This window comes from Callionymus lyra, chromosome 14 (genome assembly GCF_982586985.1).
Source record: "Callionymus lyra chromosome 14, fCalLyr1.hap1.1, whole genome shotgun sequence".
Lineage (NCBI taxonomy): Eukaryota > Metazoa > Chordata > Actinopteri > Syngnathiformes > Callionymidae > Callionymus > Callionymus lyra.
The window spans coordinates 18,253,767-18,275,674 of NC_141831.1; the positions used below are offsets into that span (position 1 = coordinate 18,253,767).

At 37.3% G+C, this 21,908-nt stretch overlaps 3 protein-coding genes across 5 annotated transcripts; 2 read left to right on the forward strand and 1 right to left on the reverse strand.

Annotated features, from left to right (window-relative positions):
• Positions 1-346: 346 nt before the first annotated feature.
• On the reverse strand, positions 347-8,375 carry ap4m1 (adaptor related protein complex 4 subunit mu 1). Of its 3 annotated transcripts, XM_087807058.1 has the most exons (16): positions 8,239-8,375; positions 7,840-7,898; positions 7,426-7,511; positions 7,125-7,231; positions 6,954-7,050; positions 6,257-6,367; positions 6,054-6,128; positions 5,686-5,748; positions 5,555-5,621; positions 5,440-5,493; positions 5,263-5,369; positions 5,105-5,196; positions 3,495-3,539; positions 2,434-2,484; positions 796-913; positions 349-735 (listed from the first exon to the last, which is right to left on the reverse strand). In XM_087807058.1, exons 2-16 carry the CDS (start codon positions 7,895-7,897, stop codon positions 544-546), a joined length of 1,323 nt encoding a protein of 440 aa, XP_087663184.1. In that variant the 5' UTR covers position 7,898; positions 8,239-8,375; the 3' UTR covers positions 349-543. The 3 variants fall into 3 exon arrangements, with proteins under 3 accessions (XP_087663183.1, XP_087663185.1, XP_087663184.1); XM_087807057.1 differs by having other exon boundaries at positions 347-913; XM_087807059.1 differs by lacking the exon at positions 5,686-5,748 and having other exon boundaries at positions 348-735.
• A 264-nt stretch (positions 8,376-8,639) lies between these two features.
• Positions 8,640-11,442, forward strand: rbmx2 (RNA binding motif protein X-linked 2). The gene is made up of 6 exons (XM_087807560.1): positions 8,640-8,692; positions 9,377-9,492; positions 9,560-9,611; positions 9,680-9,809; positions 9,877-10,078; positions 10,138-11,442. The coding sequence occupies exons 1-6, from the start codon at positions 8,688-8,690 to the stop codon at positions 10,683-10,685; spliced, it is 1,053 nt and encodes a 350-aa protein (XP_087663686.1). The 5' UTR covers positions 8,640-8,687; the 3' UTR covers positions 10,686-11,442.
• Positions 11,443-13,519: 2,077 nt separating this feature from the next.
• On the forward strand, positions 13,520-19,129 carry LOC148066313 (neuronal acetylcholine receptor subunit alpha-10-like). Its single transcript, XM_087807559.1, has 5 exons — positions 13,520-13,960; positions 16,134-16,434; positions 16,512-16,758; positions 16,826-17,111; positions 17,812-19,129. Exons 1-5 carry the CDS (start codon positions 13,900-13,902, stop codon positions 18,492-18,494), a joined length of 1,578 nt encoding a protein of 525 aa, XP_087663685.1. The 5' UTR covers positions 13,520-13,899; the 3' UTR covers positions 18,495-19,129.
• Positions 19,130-21,908: the final 2,779 nt, after the last annotated feature.

Here is a 21,908-nt window from a genome sequence, read left to right on the forward strand (position 1 = left end):
AACATTAATAAGGTTCTCTTGGAATAAGATGAACGAAGTAGAAGGCAATTGGAACCCTTCTTAGCATTTTAACAAAGCTCAATCAGATCTGAGCAGCAAATGATTCTGTAATCTTAAGTCAATTTTAATCTTCAAAGCATTCAATATTCAATGACAAATGCTATTGGAGGTAGGATGATCATGCCAACATCTCAATTTAACTGTTGGTTGTATCACTGATCTCATAACGAAAAACCTCTATGTTAATACATGATTTCTAGTCTTGTAAGGAATCATGATTGTCAAAAGGCTTTAAAAGATTCAAAGAACAGTAAAAAAAAGAAACATTTTGAAAAATACATGCTTTAATTAAAAGTAAGACATTCTTTAGGTTTTTTGATAAAATCTTGGCAGTGCCAATGTTTTAAGCAATTCTCAGGAAGACGGCTCAAGTGAAATCGGCATGAACCAACAATAAATAACATAAATTTAATGATTATCAACAACTATTTAACATGTTGAGTCGGTCATTTAAATTGTGGTTTAACATGAGAACATTCTGATCTAAATTCTGACGGTGTAGGAGTCAGAGTGAGTGACGTATCGGACCCATCTGAGCGGCGGTCCAGTCTGCACAGGCGAGAGTCGCAGGAAGCGGATGTGCAGGCCGCTGGCGGTGACCTTTGGCAGCTCGAAGCTCAAACATAAAGGTCCCACTTCTAACATGGAGGCCGAGCTGAAACCTGACACCTCCACCTGCAGCAGGATCCATACATGTAATATTGGAAAACATCCCGGGTTCACATTTTTGTTTACCTTAAATAGAGCACTCAGTTGTATCCCTCCCGTAAATCGTGGGATTTTCCAGACGATCGCTCGACTCTCTGGTTTCAGTTCTGCGGTCTGGTCCGGACTACTCAACTCTTGGGACACACTGATGAGGCAAACAAAAGTCAGAGACTGCCCCTGACAAGGACTTTGGTTTCTGAATCAAAACAGAAACATATGATAAAATCTGAGGGAGAAACGGCCCTTAAAAGGTCAAGTAACCTCAAGCAAAATGCTGATTCGATTGGTTGATAATACCAGCCAAGGCTTTTAGCTGATTACTTTCAAAATTGTTCCTGACCTCAACATACGCAATCAGTCATCTTTAAAACATACAATCTACCTAAGGCTCTTCAAAATGTCCACCTTGAGTGGCACTGTAACTATAAATAGCTGGACACCAAAATTCTTCGAAATAAAGGCAGCTGTGTTCTTTTCCGAGACTATGATTGAACGATGAGAGCAGGATCCTTGGTAGATCAAACAATAATGTAGTATCGCAGTAAAACAGAGTTCGAGAGACAATCAGAGACACTAAAGAACATTAATAGTCACATGCTGTGTGAGCAGGTGACCGATTGAGTTCATAACCCACTGTGATATTTTACATGCTAATAAAGTGTCAACTTATTTTCCCGGACAGTACTCTGGGAAAAATAATACTGAAAAATGGGAAGATATTTAAAAATTGCATTCTGCTTTAATCTTTGATATGACCTCGGGTGATGTGTTTATTTAAAATTGACTGAAAAAAAACTTTTTATCGAAACAAATTCACCGTTTAGAAAACATTGCTAGGTGAAGATGAAAGGAATCATTTTCTATAGTACAGCAACAGAATATTCACATCAGTGTTGAAAACCTTCCTCCATAAAGTGGCTGTTATCTTCCATTCTGCTATCTGTTTCTCAAGTACTTCCACAGCCTCCTTTATGCTGTTTTAAACTGTCCATCACTCCAGCAGAAGAGCTCACTGGTTTTCTAAACCAGCTAAACTCCATATCTAGGGTCACTTCTCCATATTGACAGCGATAAATGTGGCCAACGGTCAGAGCAGCTCTTCCTTTTCCGTTCTAATCTTTTGCAGAGCCTGAAAGTCCACTCTTGTTCTACTCTTGTCTTTTAATCATAAACACAAATAGAACAGTTGTTCTTTGAACTAATTTATTGACTCTCTTGTGTAACCTAATTGACTTACTGGACAGTCTGTCATTACGATGCTTCTTGATCAAGTCCTCATGAATCTGGGTCTCAACTAACATACCTGGTAACACAAAACCATCAATAAGGGAAATTGTAAACTGTAAAAAAATATATTTTGTTTATTTTCAAATTATTCTAGGTTTCACTGCCACATTTTTTGTATCCTTCTTCAAATTAAATCAAATAGCAAAATGTAAACTCGCCGACTATCTTGATTGGCAGTCAAATTTGGATTCTTGTGCGTCATCTTGTATTTTCCTAGGTTTACAAAACAAATGAGGCTCCAAACAACTGGCTGATCCATGTTAACTCAAGTTTGAATTGTCTGGAATGACATTCAAATACGCAAACACAATGACAAGCACACACACAAACAAGCACACACTTTACATTGATGGGAGGGTGATTTGACTCTAGCCTCACCTGATAGAACCTTTTGGAACTGGGACGACAGCTGACACGTTGATAGCAGAGCTGACAAAAGATTGGGTTATAGATGTAAGATTAAAAGATTTAAAGGCTGTTTAATAAAAAATGAAATAAGATAACAAATTATATATTGTGTATATATGTATTTTGTCTGTGTGTTTGTGTGTGAAGGCATATTTGTGTGTCTTTTCAGTTAAGTTGGTGAATATGTTTGTCAGTAGGAGTGACTAAGTGTGTCTGTATAGATGTTCATTAGGGTTTCTGTACATGAGTCTGTTTGTGGAAGCTTGTGCATGTATTCGTGCTGAGTGTGTGAGGCTTGGTTTGTGTGCATATATTTGTGTTGGCTTGTCTTATTGTGAATTGCTTTGTTGGGTTGTGTGCGTGTTTGTAGGGTGATTACTGTTTCAATAGAAGGGTAATTGTCCGAAAGGGTGTGTACATATGACACTGCCTTTGTGCATGTTTGTGTTTCATAAGTGTGTCTTTTCATGTGTTGTGTTGTGTTTAAATGTTTGAGTGTGTTGGTGGTGTGGACAGCGTATGGGTTTAGATTTATATCTTGTGCACCATTGTGTAGGAGGTATACATATCTGACCTCAGCATTGTTTTTTCATTTGTGAGAGCAAATGAGTTTTGTGTCTTTGTTAACCTGCAAGTGTGTTTTTCTTTGTGTTTCTAGACAGGGTCACCAAATGTCGCCCACATACACCAAAAGAGTTTCCCTTTAACATTTTCATCAAATCATTTTTTGTAGATTTTATTTTTTTGGTGCGATTATGCATATTAAACTGATAGTAGCCAATTGGATCAGACAGTCTCCCTTAGAGTAGCTCGCAGTTGCAACAAGGTTGGTGACCACTGGTCTAGACTCATATGTCAAAGCTCTTAAATGCATATAATTCTTAATGATAGAAGCAGTGTTGCTTTGGAAATTTCTTTAAAATAAATGAACATGAATGTTTTGCATTTAAGTAAGAACAGGTTGACGACAAGGAACATCTGTGTGACTCTCGAAGTGAAACAAATAATAGGTAAATCAAATCCAAACACACCTCTTTGGAGGAAGATCACACCGGAGCTTGAGGAAGATCAACAGCCTGTAGCAAGAAAAGAGAAATTGAAAGTTAAATAGATGTCTTTTTTTTTTCTACTAAAAAAGATTTTTTTTTTTTTTTTATTTATATTATTTTATTTTAAACTTGTGGGTATTATTATAAAAAGGTTGAGGAGCATACATTCATATTAACCTTGTTATCTCAGAGCCAAGATGAACGACCTCCACCACTGCATATGTATTTATAGAAGCCAAGGAGGTCGTTGACCTTGACCCCGAGGCAACACAAGGGATACCACATACATGTTTGTTTTCAGGACTTTGGGTCACCTTGATAACACAAGGGTTAAGAAAGAATCAACCATGATTTAACCGACAGAAAAAACCTTGGGTGTTACATATTATTAATCTCATAATAATCATAATTATAATAATAATCTATATACTAGTGGACCAGATAGGTAAGTTGTTTCTGTGGGCCAATTAACATTATGACTCAGTTTATTGATGACATTAACCAGAACCAGCCAACCAATGTTTTGTTCATGACAGTGCCACACATATCGGCAGAGTCTTGGTCAAAGACTGGATCGAAAATAAATAAATATGCGTTTGTGTGTGTGTGAGTGCGCGCGTGCATATGATACAATAAACAACAATAAAATAAATGCACAGTTAAAATACATGCTTCAAAATGCCAAGACAGCAGAGAGACAATCACAGCAGCGCCAAGAAAGTTAAGAAAAAGCCTGCACAAAAAAAAAATGTCTTCAGATGTTTCTTGAAAGAGTCGGTAGACTCCATCAAAGCGTGTGTTCAGAACCATCCGCAGATTCTGATCCACAGACCTCACAGCCCAAGCTGGGTTGTAAGGCTGGATCAGATCACTGATGTAAGGTGGTGTGATAATACAATTGTGTTTTGTGTTGCCCAGCTAAGCCTGTGTTTCAACCCAAAACAGCAGAGGTGGCCGAGTTCTCACACAACCACACCCTGCAGTTATACATCAGTTTCTTCAAACAAGCACATTTTAATCCTCTTTGTCTTCAACTATTGATGTGACCTCTGCTGCATTACAGTGGCATGATAGAGTCATACCTAAGGCCAAAAGGGGCATTTTATAGTATTTTATAAGAAGAGACTTTCATTTGTCAGAAAATCTGATTTGCAGTTGGACTTGCAGACCTGATCTTATCCGACACAGATTTAATTATCTCTACCATCATGTCTATAGTAGCACTGTAATAAAATGTAATAAAAAAGAATGACATGTTATGATCAACAGGCAAACGTCACTCCACTTCAAGAGAAGCACATGTTTATCTTCAGTCATTTAACAATGCTAATATTACCTTGGCTTTAAATTGGGGGGGTTAAGCTAATCTTGGAGAAGGTTTAAGCAATCTGCAATTTGAATTTATTCAAAAGTTCGAACCCTCTTTTCAGAATGTTCTCTTTATCTGTCTTCTGTGGCAGCTGCCCTAGTAAACAAGCCTCGACTAAGCAGTGGAAAATGAATGGATGGACAATCTCAATGTCTTTAAATAGTGCTGAAAATGTCTGTTTAAATTATTCAGATGTTGGTGGTTCTCAGTGTAAATACTTTACCTTCCATTCCCATCTCTTTCAATAGAGGTGAAGAGACGAAATGGAGGTGCAGATGGAAGATCATCTGTTAGACGGTATTGCATCACTGTTTGCTAAATTAAAAAAAAAATTACAATGAAAGAAATTCAGCTCTATTTATGGCAGACATGAGGACTGACCTCTCCTTGACTTGGACTTAATCGCAGTATGCGGTGAGATTCAAACTCGTCCAGTTGGACCGCCTGATTGAAGCTGCACTCGTCAACACGGACTGCTGCCCCGTAACCTGGAGATCATTACAATTGTTTCTGTAAAAGAGTATGTTTGCTGAATGCTACAGAGAACTTTAGACATACCCCGGAGCTGAGTTTTCCCAATACTGAGCTCCTCATTCAGTCCTATCCTGATCTCTGAAAACAAACCAGTCATCCTGTAGGACTATTTGAATTAGTTTCTCTTGTCTTGACTTACCGGAGCAGTTTGAAGAGTAACACTTAACTTTAATTTCTCCCTCTACATCAGCCTTCATCAAGACTCCCTGAACAGAAAGAGTAAAATGTCAATCGTATTTTAGATATACACATTTGATGAAAGGTTCTCACATTGGAGCCGATCACCACGGTCATTCTTTCCAGCACGTCCACAAAGATCTCACTCTTGCCTCCCTGTGACGAGCAAACACACGCATACACAGACAAGCTAAGTGGAAATTGTCACGTCAAAATAGATTCAGGAAGTTTCCACTCTGGGTGGTGGCTTTATATCCTGGAACAACATTGTCAGCAGAGGAAAAATTGGGATGGACAGAACAATGTAGAGGATTAAAAGAGGTCATTTTCTAGATAGCTGGATGACAAAAGTGGACAGGTATCACAATAATGAATCAGCATAAAGTTTGGTGGATCGATCAGTGGAGGAAAAGATGGCATCTAGACGTCATATTTTCTGATTTTACCATCAAGACTTGTACCTGTTCACGTGTCTGTATGGGTCGGGTTGCAGCTGAACTTGGTGCCACTTTACTCTGCTGTGTCTCTGCCCCAAACTGACAAAGAGACGCATAATTATCTCTTTATTATATCTACTCAACTAGTACTTGACAAACGGTTTGACACGGTAAACTGACAATTTCATCAGAACAGAAGTTGCATTGTTATAGAAAAGTGAACCTACCAGGCCGACATTGCTGGGGTCAAACAAGCTGAATGGTCGAGGGGAGACCGCCTCCGTCTGAATGAAGTTCTTTAACATGTCGGATGATGTTGTCTGGATGTAGCCAAAGTCCTGAAATAAGGAGTTTATTTTCACCATCTTTATAAGAATAAATGTAATTATTGACATCTCAAAGGGTAACTAATGTGTTGGTTTAAGTGTATCTTGAATAGATCTTGGACCTCTATTGTACTCAGTATGTGGCTGTTTGTACAAAACTCTCTTTTAATTAAAATATATAAATGAAATTATATGGAGATTAATTAATCTTGTTTACCCAAATTACATTCACTTTCATTACAGTGGTATCTAGGTGGTCACAGAACCACTTCAGGCTTGATGGATAAAGTAATAACTTCAAAACTTCATTGTGATAAGAGACTTACTGCATCTTGGAGAGGAAGACTTCAACATTTGTAACATTTTAATAAGGTTTTTCACATTAGTTGCCCTACTTACTTACTTACTTTAATGAACATCCTTTTTTTTATTATTATCATCTTTTTTTTGCATTTTATTATTTTGCTAGAAAACCAGTTATCCTGGAGACAAAGGATTTGTAGATTTGCAATCCTGAGATTTAGGTCCTTCTCCATAAAGCCGTTTCACTTCCTAAATAAGTCTACAGAGTGCGGCTATGGTAACTGTGTCAACTCACAACAACTTCGTCCAAAAGTTCATAGATGAGAGCAAAGTTCATCTGCACAGACTTCTCTGTCAGGGAGCCACAGTAGTCCCGGACCAAGGAGGCTAATCTATCAAGCACAGAGCAACATGTTGATTAGACACATCCTTATCTTCTTCCTGTTACAGTCAACCATATTTATACCTGTTGAGAAATTCAATGACAGTAAAAGGGGATGAATCAGCAGTAGTTGTAGCAACCCAGTACAGTCCTGCCTGTCTCACATGGACAAAGTGAAGATTCCTGTGACTCTGCGGATAAAACATACGATGATGTATTAAGTTATGATATACAATGTATTCATTAATATCACTTTTATAAATGTCATATTCCCAGTACATCTAGAACCATCATATCATCTCAAATAACGTTGTCCTCCTTTGAAAAGATCCTTGCTTGTGTTCTAATATTGACTAATATAATTATGATACATATGCTTGGTTACCATAACCACAGGGGGCTGGTCTCCAGGAAGGGCTGTAACTTTCTCATAGAAAGTACTGATGACATCACATTCAGCTTCTCCTCTGACTGGATGACGTCAGATTAAGGATCGGTTCAACTGTATTTTAAGTAAATCAGAATCAGAATATTGTATATTCAGTGTTGTATTGTCAGAACATTTTTTTTTGTCGTGGCAGTACAGAATAAAATAATTTATAAAGATAACACATAAAAACAGTAATAGAAATAACAGAAAAAAAACGATACAAGCACGAAGGCAGTCATTCTGCAGCGCCTTAATGACTAGGACATAATTAATAATACATTAAGTGCTAAGATCAAAGTTTTAATAGATCAGATCACATATCATTTTAGTCCAATTGAAGCTATTAGCATTTAACTAATATCAGGATACAGTCTTTATAGATGAGACGATCCCCTTTCGAGGACAATATGAAGACCTGAGAGATCATCCTGTAAAAAAGAAAAAAAGAAAAAAGAAAATGAGGGATGGAATTTATGCAAAGTAAAACAAACAAAGATAATAAATAAACACAACACTATAAGTGTTATAAATTTACGTTTTTAAGTTTAAAAAGGGAAACAGACTCCTCACAGTTTAAAGACGTAAACAGAACCTTTACAACCACATTAATTTTTATCGAGTCTCGAGTACCTAATCTTCCTTTTTTTCTCATTATCTCCGGGGAATACAGCAAAATAAAGGGTTGGTGTATTTACCAATTTAATGAAAAACATTTTATGAACATTCGCTAGTCAACTAAACATGTAATTGGTTCGTTTCCAAACATACCTGCTACCTGTCAAATATCAGCTAAAAAAAAGCTCCAAAAAGCAGGGCAAGTTGTCATCACGTAAGGAAAGTACACCGTTTCTATATTAAAACATGTTGTTGTTTAATTTCGTAGCCATTTTCATACAATGTTTACATGCCGGTGAGGACGGTTCAGCTGGCGCATTACCTACCGCGCCCCCTGTCGTCCAGGAGGGCCTCGTCGCGTTTTTAAATCAATATTTCAAGAACCTAGTATCAAATTATACATACATTTTGATTCAATACTTTAATTAAAACTGATATTATTAATGCAAACACCATTTGGGGAAAGTGACACATTTACAAGTTGTTGGTCGTTTCTTTTGTAATAGCATCCAGACACTAGGTGGCAGAAGATCATCTGTTCTAACAGGAAGTAGTTCTCGTTTTGAACCGCTGGTACGTCGTGATTACTGCGCCTGTTGAAAATGAAGTAAGTTAACTATATTTGCTTTTAAAACGAAAATAATAATGTCATTTCTGTATATTTGTCTTATTTCTGTTTGTAGCTGTAATCTGACAAAAGAAAGATCATAGAAATCACACTATAATATAAGCGATATAATGGATAAACATGTGATTGTTATGGTGCTGCTTGAACAACAGAAACTACGCTCTCTGATTATTACCTATGTTAAAGTTTCTGTTTTCATAGTGAAATTATTATTTTTCAGCATTTCATAAGGAATTCGGAATTCATAGAATTCGAAACCTTTTATGGTCAGCGTTGTAAACACAACACAGGAATTTGTTGTGGGGGAATTAAAGAATACAACGAAATAATACAAATGCAATCAAATAGATTAATTGAATACAATACTATGCATTTAAAATAAATAAGAGACATTACCATAAAATGACATAATAATCGGATGTCCATTTTTTACGTATAAAGTGGATTCACATTTTACCTCGAATGGTCGTCAGTGCTAAGGAATAGGATGTGGGAATGTTTATGCTGCAATGATGAAAATGCTAACCATTAAAAAAAACAACCCAGTCCACCGGTTTTAAGTGGATATTGTATGTGACTTGTAGATTAAACCAACAGCTGTACGCTCTACTTTTTTGTGATCATGATTCAGATCATACCGTAAAATCCTCGTCTTTATTTCAGCCCTTTGACTAAAGTAAAGCTGATCAATGAGTTGAATGAGCGTGAAGCTAATCTTGGTGTGAACGACAAAAGTTCCTGGCACAACATATACAAGGACAGCGCCTGGATCTTTATTGGTAATTTAAGGAGTTTATTGTTAGTGTTTTGTGTTTTTATCTGACACAGACACATTTGTTTTTCTAGGTGGATTTCCATATGAGCTGTCAGAGGGCGACCTCGTCTGTGTGTTCTCACAGTGAGTTTGTAATTCATATTTTTATTTTATACACACTCTTAAGATGATTGAATGTCATTCCCTCATAGGTATGGAGAAGTTGTCAACATTAACCTGGTGCGAGACAAAAAGACTGGAAAGTCTAAAGGATTCTGTTTTTTATGTTACGATGACCAGAGGTCTACAATCCTGGCTGTGGACAACTTTAATGGCATTAAGGTGAGCAAACAAGCTTTGCTGCAGAAGTCATTTTAAAACCGGTTCATGATTTTTGTGCTTCACCTAGATTAAAGGACGGACCATCCGCGTGGACCATGTGAAAGACTACCGTCCACCCAAGGATTCTGATGATATCGATGACGTGACCAAACAGTTGTATGAGGAAGGGTGCGCTCCACAAGCTATAGTACCACCCTCATCCTCCTCTGAGGAGGAAGAGGAAGAGGAAGAGGAGCAGTATGTTGTCCCTCATAAGAAGTCCAAGAAAGGTGAAATATTTTTCAGTTCTTTCATCTCTAAACAGCTTAACAAGTGTATCTATTTACAGACAAGAAGGAAAAGAAAAAGAAGAAGAAGAAAGACAAGAAAAAAGAGAGGGAAAGTCGGGAGTCCTCTTCTTCATCTTCCAACACACCTGTTGCAGTAAAGCAAGAAAAGGAAGATATTGCCTACAACAAGTACACAAACAAGGGGCCACCAGTAAGACAGAACCAGAGTTATGATGATGGAGAGAGGGGACGAGAGACGGACAGACACGGAAGTAGAAGAGAGATAGAAAGAGGTATCAATAGAAGAGAAATGGACAGGGATGGGAGGACCAGAGAAACTGGAAACAGGACACTGGAAATGGAAAGAGATGAAAGAAGGAGAGAGAAAGACGTGGATGAGAAGAGAGTAGTACAAGGCAGCAGGAGGGAAGACAGAGAAGAGAGAAGTAATGACGGTAGAAGAAAGAAGGACAGGGAGGACAGGAGGAGAGATGGTGATAGCGATGATGGTAGGAGATTTGAGACAGGGCGAGAAGAAAGAAGGAGAGAGGGAGATGACAGAAGGAAAGATAGAGATCGAGATGACAGAAGAAGAGACCGGTATTAAGCTGTAGTTTGTGTCTCTTACCAGCAGGGGACGCCGATGTTGTTTAAACGCTTGTTAAATATTAAAATGTTTTAAGGATATTTTTGTTCATATCAGTTTGAATACAATGATCTGAGCAAGGTTTGAATGGACTTTAAGGATCAATGGTCCAGCAAAGAAGCTGCAGTGGTTGAGGAGGAATTATGGTCTGTAGTTGTATTGAGACTCTTACTGACCCATATTAACTGCTGGAACAAGACGTGTATGAAGCTGTGAAGGAGAGCTGCATGGAAACAAGTAGTTGTTCTCATTTTAGATGTTGGTTTTACCAAGCGTCTCGTCATCTATTAAAATCCCAAAATTCATTTCATTCTTGCGTCGGCACTAGTCCAATCTATAGGAGCCTGAACTATCAAATTTACGGAGCTTGTGCTAGCTTTTATTTCTTGATGCTGTACATAAACATTTCGGATTGTGATATTAAAAAAGAAGAGACGGTAGGTCCTTGTATGTGTTGAGTGAAGACTATGAATGATTCATAGTATTTTCTTTTTTGTCTAATTACTTCAGTCAAGGAGGACATATCATTGTCAGTGTTCTACCTGTCTGTTTGTTCACCTAAAAATGGATAAACGTTTAGGAAATAGAAAACAATGAAATGTTATTGTTAGACAAGTGTAAATATTGGTCGTTTTCTCAAGACATCCAACTACAACACAAAAATATTTTCCATACCTTTTGTGTTTTTAAATAAAAAATAAAACTTACACTTGACTTACACGCCTTTCACATTTTCTGCTGTTATCAGTATGGCTGCTACACTCACAGTCAGACTTGCAGCTTAAGTACCAGAGTCTTCCCTCCACAATTAACCTTTCATAGAATTTTCTTTGACTTTAATTAACCTAAAGTGCTGTAGATGGAAAAAAAAACACATGTGTTTCTAGCAGGATAGTCCTGACACACAAAAGTATCTGGCCCTCAAATAAGGAGCTCTTTTCAATTTAACTTTGTGCAAGGATATTAATGTTTCTTAAATATGTATATGAGACGCATGAATTAGGTTAGGTAGAACTTTATTGATATTAAATTGTTTAATTCGGGAATAATCTTACTAATAGTAAATACACTTTTGTGTTCTTGAACCAGTGTATGATATATGTCTAATTATAAATAATTTAATTTAACCTAGTGGTTAAATGATATTTTAATTCGTTTTAAAATATATCAGTAATGTTTGCACTACAGTTGACCACCAGGGAGAGCCAAAGTATCACCGACTTTTCCAACTAACTATATTGGACAAATTAACCAAGAAATATAAGAAAATATGAAACCAGAAGTGGCCTCAATTGTGTGCAAAAAATAAATGGTAAGTTTTTCTCTTTCTGCCTTGTGGCTAAGTTCGGAGAGGAAATTAGTCAAATTAAATCGGGGGTGAATGAGTCAGACCTCAACGTCTACTTTTTAATTGCATCTCTGATAATCTTTTTAATCACTTGTCGGAACCTTCATTTTGAATAGGATTCAGTGAGTCTCTTAGGGGGACGGCCACTTCTTCAGGAAAGATAAAAAGCTTGTTGGACGTCAGACAGATTTCTTTTTTTCACCATCCTTTTTTACTTGTTTTTTTAAAGCCGTTTGGAATTAATATAATTTGAAATAGTTTACTTGTTATTAAGTTTCACACGTCAACATTTCGGGTCATATAAAGGGGGAAATGTAGTTGTAATCTTGCATCGACATTATTAATGTTAACTTATTTAAACTCAACAGATAATCATTATAGAGTCCAGTTCATTGATCCAGTCATGTGACTCACCGTTCCTTCACTGGGTCACATGACCCAACTTCACACCTTGGTCTTAGACTAATAAGTCGATCTATAATTGATGACACTTTTACCCTAATTACATTATCTGATGTTATACCAGTTCCGAATGTTTGAATCCTAAGTATCAATTGTTTCTAAAGCCTTAAGGTAAAAAAAAAACAATACGTATATAGTTCTTCATACAATTGAATGTAACAGTGAAACTATACTTTAATTAAGTTGGCAGCAAAAACATCTATCAACCTCACTTACCATAGAGACTTTGTAAACCAGAGATGACTTGATGATTTGACCAGTGAACACATAAAATACTTGGCTTCTCCTTTTACGCAACCCTTGGTAATGCTTGAGAAAACATTTTCATACTGTACAATTAATTCTAGCTAACTGAAAGTAGTTATGGTCAGAAATCAGCTTGTAAAGAAGTGTTTTCTGATGGAGGCCCTGAATGTTGAGACCATGTAGAGTGGTTACTTATTAACATGTCCGGTGGAGACAGAGATGGAGTGAGCTATATGAAGACGTGAGGGTGGGAGGCAATAGAGATGTTCGATTCGTTACAAAGTTGTGAGACCATAAGTTGTTCAGGTCCATTAACAATTTCCTGATTATCCTCAAATCTTGGAAAACAGAATTTACTATAGTTGCCTTTTCCCCGCGCTCCAACTCCAATTCCTCAAAAACTTTGGTCCACAGCAAAATGCATATTTGTTTGAAAAAAAAAGTTTTGAGCCAAAAATGAATTGATTAATAAAAAATAAAAAATTAACTCAATTACTCAAAACTATAATAAGAAATTCACTTTTGGTTAAAAGTAAAACCAAAATACTTTTGAAAGGTTGAGGTCAGAGAGTCTGGCAATAAAAATATGATTTTCAATAAAGGTACATGTTTGCAAAACAAAAAACATTTTTAAATCATAAAACAATTATTTTTCATGATTTAATTTCTTCTTAAAAGACAATGGAAGGCAACAACTTTGTTAGTGTGATGATTCGGGACACCCTGGAAAGGTACATTGAAAAGAAAGTCGCTCCAAACGCCTAGGGACAATCGAAATGAATGCACCTTTTTTTATTTAGTATTTTTTCAAAATTGTTTTCACAGGTGAAGTAGATTTTAAATAAAAGATCTCACTTGGTCACGAATAAAACGGTCCATACTCTGACCACTGCGTCCACCCCTCCCCCTCCACTGCTCACAGTGCCGTTCATCCTCCACCTCCTTTCCCTCCTCTCCCTCCCCACTGTCCTCCCACAGGTCTGCTTTAACGTAATGGTCACTCTCCTTCCCCTCTGTCTCCCCCATCGTCTCGCAGTCCAGTCGCTGTCTTCGTATCCATCTGTTGGTCACTCATCCCTTTGGCTGATCAATATTTCAGGATCGATAATCTGCTGAAGGATGAAGTTTCCCTGCGTGGGGCGGACGCTTCCCCACTTCCTCCTTCTCTTCCTTCTTCCAGGTGAGAAAGACTTTTCATAATTAACTTTTGTTCATCCTTAATCACAAAAATACTTAGAAGTTTGTTGCTTTTTTTTAAGTTAAAAGTGGTTACAGCAAAAAGATGTCTGATATGTTTGATTTAAGATAAAAACCTAAACATATGGTGAAGCATTAATATGGTCTTAAATGGGTTCCAACAAGAATTAAAGCTTCCTTTCCGGGAACATTTTTTGGCAGCAACATTTAAAGATCATACTTTATAAACTCCACTGAATTTGTTTGAAAAGATGAATCTTTATGTGTCTTATGGGCTGTGCAGCAGTTAGTGTTGAGTCTGGGATTAACCTTGTGACATTTCATTTGCTGGATTATATTTCCTCCTATGAATTAAGATGGGAGCTCTTCCCTGTAGTCAGAATAAAATCTAATTGCTTTATCCACAGCAGGTTCTTAAAAAAAAAAAAAAAGATTATTGTGTCCAATTGTTAGTTGTTTTTTTTGTATTTTGCCTATAAAGGCCACATTGAGTTTTATGGTGATTCTCCGCTGGCCCATCCACGTGTTTTCTCCCTCTAGTCATCTCTTGTTGCTGGTTTGTTGTTGAGATTAGAATCAGAGCATCAGAACATCACAACCTGTGAACTTTAGGACGTTCCTACCTCAAGTCTCACTTCCATTTTAGTACAAAAGCTTCCAAGACTCAAATTCCGGTCGATATAACGGCCATCTATCATCCCAAGGTCTCTGGACAACAGAACACACTCACTTCCTTTTATGTTCATCAGAGACCAATGTCTCAGCCTCTACCACTTCATCATCCCCTTTCATCATCTTCCCAAATTCCATCTTCAATAACACACCATCAATACCAATCATCTAATGTTTGTTTTGACATGTCTTTGTTTTACTTTATATTTATTGGATGGTAATAAAAGAAGTGTGTTATTTATTTTTGCAACTCAACTACAGCAAATGTAAAAATCAAATCACATTGACATCAATCACTACATTGTCTAGTCTAAAGAGAATGTGGATACATTCAGCAAAAAGCGTCCTTGAAGTTTTAGTATACACTTTTGTCCTTCCTTTTTTTATCAAATGATCTGACTGCTACAAAGCAGAACTTAAATAAAAATGGAAACACTATGATCTTGACTGGCACAACCATTTTCGAAGCCCTTAAAAAAAAGAAACATGTTTAAAACTAGAGCTTTAAAAAAGTTATATTTATAGTTGAATGTACAATGAATCATCAAAGAAGTGCAAGATAAAGCTGTCAGTGTATTGTAAGTTTAAACTTTTCTACATGGTCAGTTTTATAGTTTTATCCTTGAATTAATGAGGGTCACATAAATACAGGAAAAAGCGCTGCTGGTGACCCTGAGCTGCACTCTCAAAAATAGAACTGGTTCTGACATAAACAATAGTAACCAGACTATAAAGCTTTCTGTGATTCATTTAGGTCTGAAGTTCATTTTCCGAAATATATCTTTATCTAAAATAAGAACATTTATAATTAATCCTATAAGAATCACTCTCTGCACCTTAAGTTCCGTCTAATGTACACCATCTGTAGCATACACAATATAGCCCCAAATGACAGAATATAACTCAGATTAAGAAACATTCTCAAAGTAAATTGCACTCAGTCAAATTTTAGAACAATCCATTTTATATTGAATAAAAAAAGGTTTTGAACAGCATGTTTTCCGATCATCCTTCTGTAATCACATGCTGCCTTGTTTAGACAACAATCCCTTGGTGGTGGCGACTTCTAGATTGATGACGCGAAGTGACAAACTATGATGCTTAACTAATCACAGTAGAGTGAGCCTGTGTATAGTAAACAAGATTTAATCTCCAGAAAAACAAAGTGTTTTCAGTGGGTGGGGCTTAAGTACATTTACTTATGTGAATATTTCAATAAAAAGGAAGTTTTGTACAAAGAGACTCATACTGATGAGTACAATAGAGTTCCAAGATCATTTTAAGAGACACTTAAATCAACACATTAGTTGCACTTTAAGAAGCATTTTGCAGCATCTAGATTTGAGTTGAAGTTAAAAATAGAACTGTAAATCTAAATACTTGTAACAAAAGAGTAAGTTTGCTTTTACAGTAGTAAGAGTGACAATTCACAGTAATACTCTTTAAAACGATGACACATCTTTATCATATTTTTTTCTTTTCAGGATGCTTTGCAGCTCACGGTCGCTTTGCCCAGAAGCTGATGACCGACTTGTTCGCCAACTACACCAACGCACTGCGACCAGTCGCGGACACGGATCACATCATCAACGTGACTCTGCAGATCACTCTTTCACAGATCATAGACATGGATGAGCGTAACCAGATCCTCACCACCTACCTGTGGGTGCGTCAGGTGTGGATGGACGCTTTCCTCGCCTGGAAGAAAGAAGACTACGACGGCCTTGATACCATCCGTATTCCCAGCAGCTATGTGTGGAGGCCTGACATCGTTCTGTACAACAGGTGAGACCAGGGTTTCTGAGAGAGGATTAAAGTTGGAGGTTCTTGGATTATATTTTTGTGACGTTCTTCTGTAACAGTGCCGACGATGAGTTTTCCAGCTCCATGGAGACAAACGTAGTTATCAGGAGCGACGGGCAGGTGATGTGGGATCAGCCAGCGATCACCAAAAGCTCTTGTTCTGTGGACGTGGCCTTCTTCCCGTTTGACCTACAGGAGTGCCACCTCACCTTTGGCTCCTGGACTCACAATGGAAATCAAATGGATCTGGTGAATGCACTGGACAGTGCTGACTTGGCAGACTTTGTTCCAAACGTGGAGTGGGAGGTAATCTGCAACTTCTTTAGTTTAGATTGAAATGTACTGGCTTACATCAAGCTCTACCACCTCACAGGTCCTCGGAATGCCGGCGAAGAAAAATGTGATCCTGTATGGTTGTTGCTCAGATCCTTATCCGGACATCACGTTTACGCTTCATCTGAAGAGACGCGCCTCCTTCTACATCTTTAACCTCTTGATTCCCTGCATGATGATCTCTTTCCTGGCACCGCTGGGCTTCTACCTTCCTGCTGATTCAGGCGAAAAGGTGTCATTGGGAGTCACAGTGCTGCTGGCGCTGACTGTGTTTCAGCTGCTAGTGGCCGAGAGTATGCCACCATCGGAGAGCGTCCCACTGATAGGTAGGTCAGAGACATCAGCCACTAATTCTCCTTATTTATTAATCAAAAACTTTTTTCTCTCCTGTAAAACAAGGTGTTTTAAGACTTAAAACAGAAAAGCATAACTTTACCTCATTACACAAAAGTTACAGTTTATTTTAATAAAATGTCTTCCTCATTTTTGGGAAGTTTCTGGACAATCCACATCTACTATCTGTTACTCATAACCAGCTTGTTAGACAACAGAATTTACAAACTTAAATTTTCATGGAACATGATATCAACTGGTGAACATTAAAGTAGTATTGAATCATAAAAATATGGGACCTACAAAACTTTTCCATAAAAAAAGTTATTTCAATTTATGATTTCAAGAAAAAATGATATTAGTATTTATCCATTTACAATAGTTTTGATCCACAGTTTCGTTTTCAAGTTTAGTTTAACCTGTAAATTCCACTGAAAAGCAACATGACGCCACTAACACACCAACACAAGCTTTCATCCATTTTAACCAGGACGTGTCTGATCTAAAAGGGAGTAAATCTGAGTTGGATTACCTCAGTGACTACATAATGCATCTGAAGCACTTTCCTTAACTGCCACCGAATTTTGAACTTTAGGATATTTTTTCTCTACTGTCTACGACTCTGTGTTTGTGGGTGCAAAATACAACTTTTCCTATAAATGATTAAATGTAATTTTTATTGTTCATTCTCAGGAAAATACTACATTGCCACAATGACTATGGTCACAGCATCTACAGCTCTCACTATCTTCATCATGAACATCCATCACTGTGGGTCCGAGGCTCGACCTGTCCCTCAGTGGGCAGAGCGCTTCATCCTACACTATCTTGCCCGGATCTGCTTTGTGTATGAGGTCGGGGAAAACTGCCTGACTGGTTGTACATCACAAAAGCAGACTGCACTGGATTCCGAGGACTCAACCGAGAGGGGGACCAACTGGGACGTGAACGGAAAGGCCGGTGGAGGAGGAACAGTGACTGACGAGGCCGATCTACTCAAGACGGACACTCTGTTTGTAACCATCAACCAGTTGGAGGAGAAACAAGAAACAAAACTTCAAGGCGATGAGTCCAACAGCTCCCGCAAAGGTGGAGGTGGAGGATCTGGTCAGGGCCATGTCAAGCAGTCCTCATCAACTGAAGAAGACACCGCTGAAGTTAAACCGTTACCGTTGAATGTACGATGCAATTGTACTAATAGGGAACTGTTCCAGAACGTGGCGTACATAACCGGCTCTTATCAGGAGCAACGTGCCGCGCAACTACGAATTGGTGAGTGGAGGAAAGTCGCGAAGGTAATGGACCGCTTTTTCATGTGGCTCTTCTTCATCATGGTCTTCTTCATGAGCATCCTAATCCTCGGAAAGGCCATTTAAAAAGGGAACCTAGATGTGTTTTTTTTCTACTTAAAAATTCTACACAGCACGCCCACCACTTGTCTTTGTGTGAAACTGAAAATTCACTTTTTTAAATATCAAATCCATCCATTAAAAAAAGGAAAGGAGAAGTGACAAAATAAGATGTGACTTTGTATTGTTTGTTTGTCTTGCTGCACAAAAGCCAAACTTTTTTTTATTCCTCGAGTTTGTTTCATCTTTGACAAGTGTGATCATCTGAAGAAAAACAGTGTTCTTTGCAGCACCACCCTGTAACCCTCACCTGTTCTAGATATTACAAGACTGTAATGCATTTTTAAAGTACACCATTTGAGTCACAGACGAGAGTTTCTGTCACTCAAACCATTGCAGGAGCCAAGGTTGTAAGCAATACATTTCCTTAACTAATTTATTTGCTGTTTTTTCTTATTTTCTTAGTTATGTGATATTTGTCTCAACCTTCCCACCTGGTAACAGGTTGGTTCGACCTGTGGTATAGGCAGTGACAAACGAAATAGTAGTATTATCTGAATATCAATGTTTTTTTTTATGATTACCCTGGTTTTGTGGGGAAAAAAACACATGTCACAGCATTTGTCATAAATACAACGAATAAACAGTTAATCCACCAATTATTACTGAGGTTTTTTTTCAAGTGCTTATATTAATTATCCTGTATTTTTCGTGATTCTTTTCCCCGTTTCATTAATATTAAGGCTGCAGTTAGAAAAGCATCCAACAGAGGTCAACATATTCAAATTTGGACCAACGGATTTTCATTGATGACGATCCCTGGAAAAATGGTTAAACGTGTCGACGCTACCAAAAGTATTTGGACATCCCAGACATATCCAAAAATTCACATGTATTCGAAAGATTGTTTTTAAAAAAATTTTTTTGTCATTCCTTCAAACCTCGTCTAACATCAATGCAGTACATCAGCTAACACTTTATAAATCCCTTAGGAAGGTTCATTTGGTAAATTAGAATTAGTTTAAGCTAATGGTTATGAACTACTATTAAGGGTAAATAGAGATATCAAGCTATCATTGCATATTTAACATTCAAACACAGCTATGAGAGAGCCCGGAGAACAATAAAAACCCATGGAATGGACATCGTGTGTCAAACTTGAGGCCCGGGTGATATTGGTGCAAAATATTAAAAAATTGAAATAAATATATGGATGAGGAGAAAATACGCAACACACACTGTATTTGTTTCATTCAGAATGTGTCATTGGTATTGACAGACTAGTGTAATCAATTTTGTGTCAATGTTATTTAAGCAGAAAAGTCCAATGTTCATCCCAAACCAGGTTAAGGCTTGTGTATACAGAGGTCTCCAACCTTTTTTGCACCGCGGACCGGTTTAATGTGGGCATTATAGATATGGACTGATCATATTTAAACGGTCACAAGCGAATGTTGTTCAAAAGAAAAATATTTTTTCAAAACTAAACACAGTCAAGACTGAAATAATAATAGAACAGAAATTATGGAAATTATTACTTTTTTGTCTGTGAATTTACCTGAAAAGTCTGTTAGTAATTTCTAGAGCCAACAAGCATTTGGCTGTTGAAAGTTCCCAGAGACCTTTGCAGTTGTCAGATACGTTATCTTAAAAGAGTTTAAATATACAGGATTCAGTGATGTGTATTTCATCATAGTTGTTGACTAATATAATTTATTTCTTAAAACTACAAAGGACAAAAATATTTTTAGTCTTCAAAAGTCTTGCATAAACTGTCTACAGTGGTCACTTTAAGTTGTTTTGCAACGTTCGTTGTAGTGGCCTTGTGCTAAACTCTAATAATGTTTTTCTGCTTGAAGAAAATGTCCTTGTTGACACACTTGTTACAATAACACTAATTTAACTCCTCTGATATTTCCTCGTCACAGTGGAACTGTTGACAATCATTAGCTTGATCTAAACACTTCTGAAGGTCTGTTTGTAATTAATCCTCGGAGAGTGAAGATGTAAATGTTTGTCTAATGATCCTCTGGGACTGGACCTGCAGGAATAAGCCCCCTGTGAATGAAAAAGAAAGCACAATGGAAAGTTTCTGTACCAGATAATTATGTTGTCCAGACGCACCTCAGTACTCTGCATTAGTCACTTTTCATGAATCCCTAATTACCTATAACTGACTGGATGGAAGTCCCATGATGTGACATACATTGACCACTAGACCTTTAACGTTTAATTCTCTGGAGAAGTGTCCGGCTGTCCCTGAACATGTCACTGATTAAATTAAACTTTAGTCTCCACTGACTTAGATACCGGCCATGCCATTGAAGAAAAAAATAACCTTTACACATTTCAGAGATTATACATTGATTTTATAGTTAATTGTAGAAAACATATCAGTTTCAACCCATTCGATTAGGGAAGCATCACAGAAGATATCTATGTTAACAGTTAAACATTTGAATCTGTGAAACATAGGCCACAGTCCAAGTGATCACATTCTTATTAATTGGGTTGATATTGTCACTGCTAACATATTTTGCATTTGCCTCATTGATGAGAAATACTTCGAACTACAGTGGCCTCATGAACTGTAGAAAGATTCAGTCAGGGTTAAAATCACTGTTAATAGAAATTGTGTCTGTGGTCCGATCAGTCTGTTGATGAGTTGATGAAGTTCATACCCATTATTATGCAATGACAAACTAAAGTCATTTTCCTAACGTCTTACCATCACAATGTTTTTGTGGAGAAAGTGAAATGACCAGATTAGCAACAGTGGACTTTCGGTTCATACACATATATTTAAAAAAAAAGGCTTTTTGAAGTTTTATTTAGTCAATTTAGTAAAATGCTGGATGTGACAACACTAGGCTTAAACCTGCACATGTTCCTTATGTGGACACATTTCTTACCTTCACATCATGACTTCTAAAACTTAAAATGTTTATGTTCATTTTTTCATACCTCTGGATATTCAATTGACATGTGGCCTACTTTGAGTATCACAAACCTGTGCTTGGTGTGAAAATACATCAAGTAGTGCCTTGATTCGAATCTGGCACGGTCAAAAAACTGCTTTAGTGGTGAAACAGACATTCTTAAATTTAACAATACAATGAAAACGGAGCAAAGCAATCATGACTTTGTGACTAAAAGTCTGAAACAGCAAAAACAAAGACACATTTTTCCCTAACAACCCACCTTACAATCCTCGGCAAACCTGTTGTTTATTCGAATCCAGAACTGTCTTACAGTGGTCTTTCAGCTATTGGTAACATTATTGAACTGTTGCTCTGATGGTTCTGGATATACAGGTCTTAAGTTATTGACCTTGTCCGACTATTCTCTGCATTGACGGAGTTAATGACATACAGGTATCACATGGAAAGTCTACATCCATAAAAAAAATAGATCCAAATGAACTTACACCTAACTAAAATG

Bases quoted from the DNA above. Each gene is read 5' to 3' on its own strand.
- ap4m1 (XM_087807057.1), bottom strand. From the start codon at position 7,897: ATGATCTCTCAGGTCTTCATATTGTCCTCGAAAGGGGATCGTCTCATC. The intron at 5,370-5,439 runs GTATGTCTAAAG...AATGATCTCCAG, and splicing joins TGGGAAAACTCAGCTCCGGG to GTTACGGGGCAGCAGTCCGT. The intron at 5,197-5,262 runs GTCAGTCCTCAT...TTTTTAATTTAG, and splicing joins TAAGTCCAAGTCAAGGAGAG to CAAACAGTGATGCAATACCG.
- rbmx2 (XM_087807560.1), top strand. The intron at 9,612-9,679 runs GTGAGTTTGTAA...ATTCCCTCATAG, and splicing joins CTCGTCTGTGTGTTCTCACA to GTATGGAGAAGTTGTCAACA. The intron at 10,079-10,137 runs GTGAAATATTTT...ATCTATTTACAG, and splicing joins TCATAAGAAGTCCAAGAAAG to ACAAGAAGGAAAAGAAAAAG.
- LOC148066313 (XM_087807559.1), top strand. From the start codon at position 13,900: ATGAAGTTTCCCTGCGTGGGGCGGACGCTTCCCCACTTCCTCCTTCTC. The intron at 13,961-16,133 runs GTGAGAAAGACT...TTTTCTTTTCAG, and splicing joins CCTTCTCTTCCTTCTTCCAG to GATGCTTTGCAGCTCACGGT. The intron at 17,112-17,811 runs GTAGGTCAGAGA...GTTCATTCTCAG, and splicing joins GGAGAGCGTCCCACTGATAG to GAAAATACTACATTGCCACA.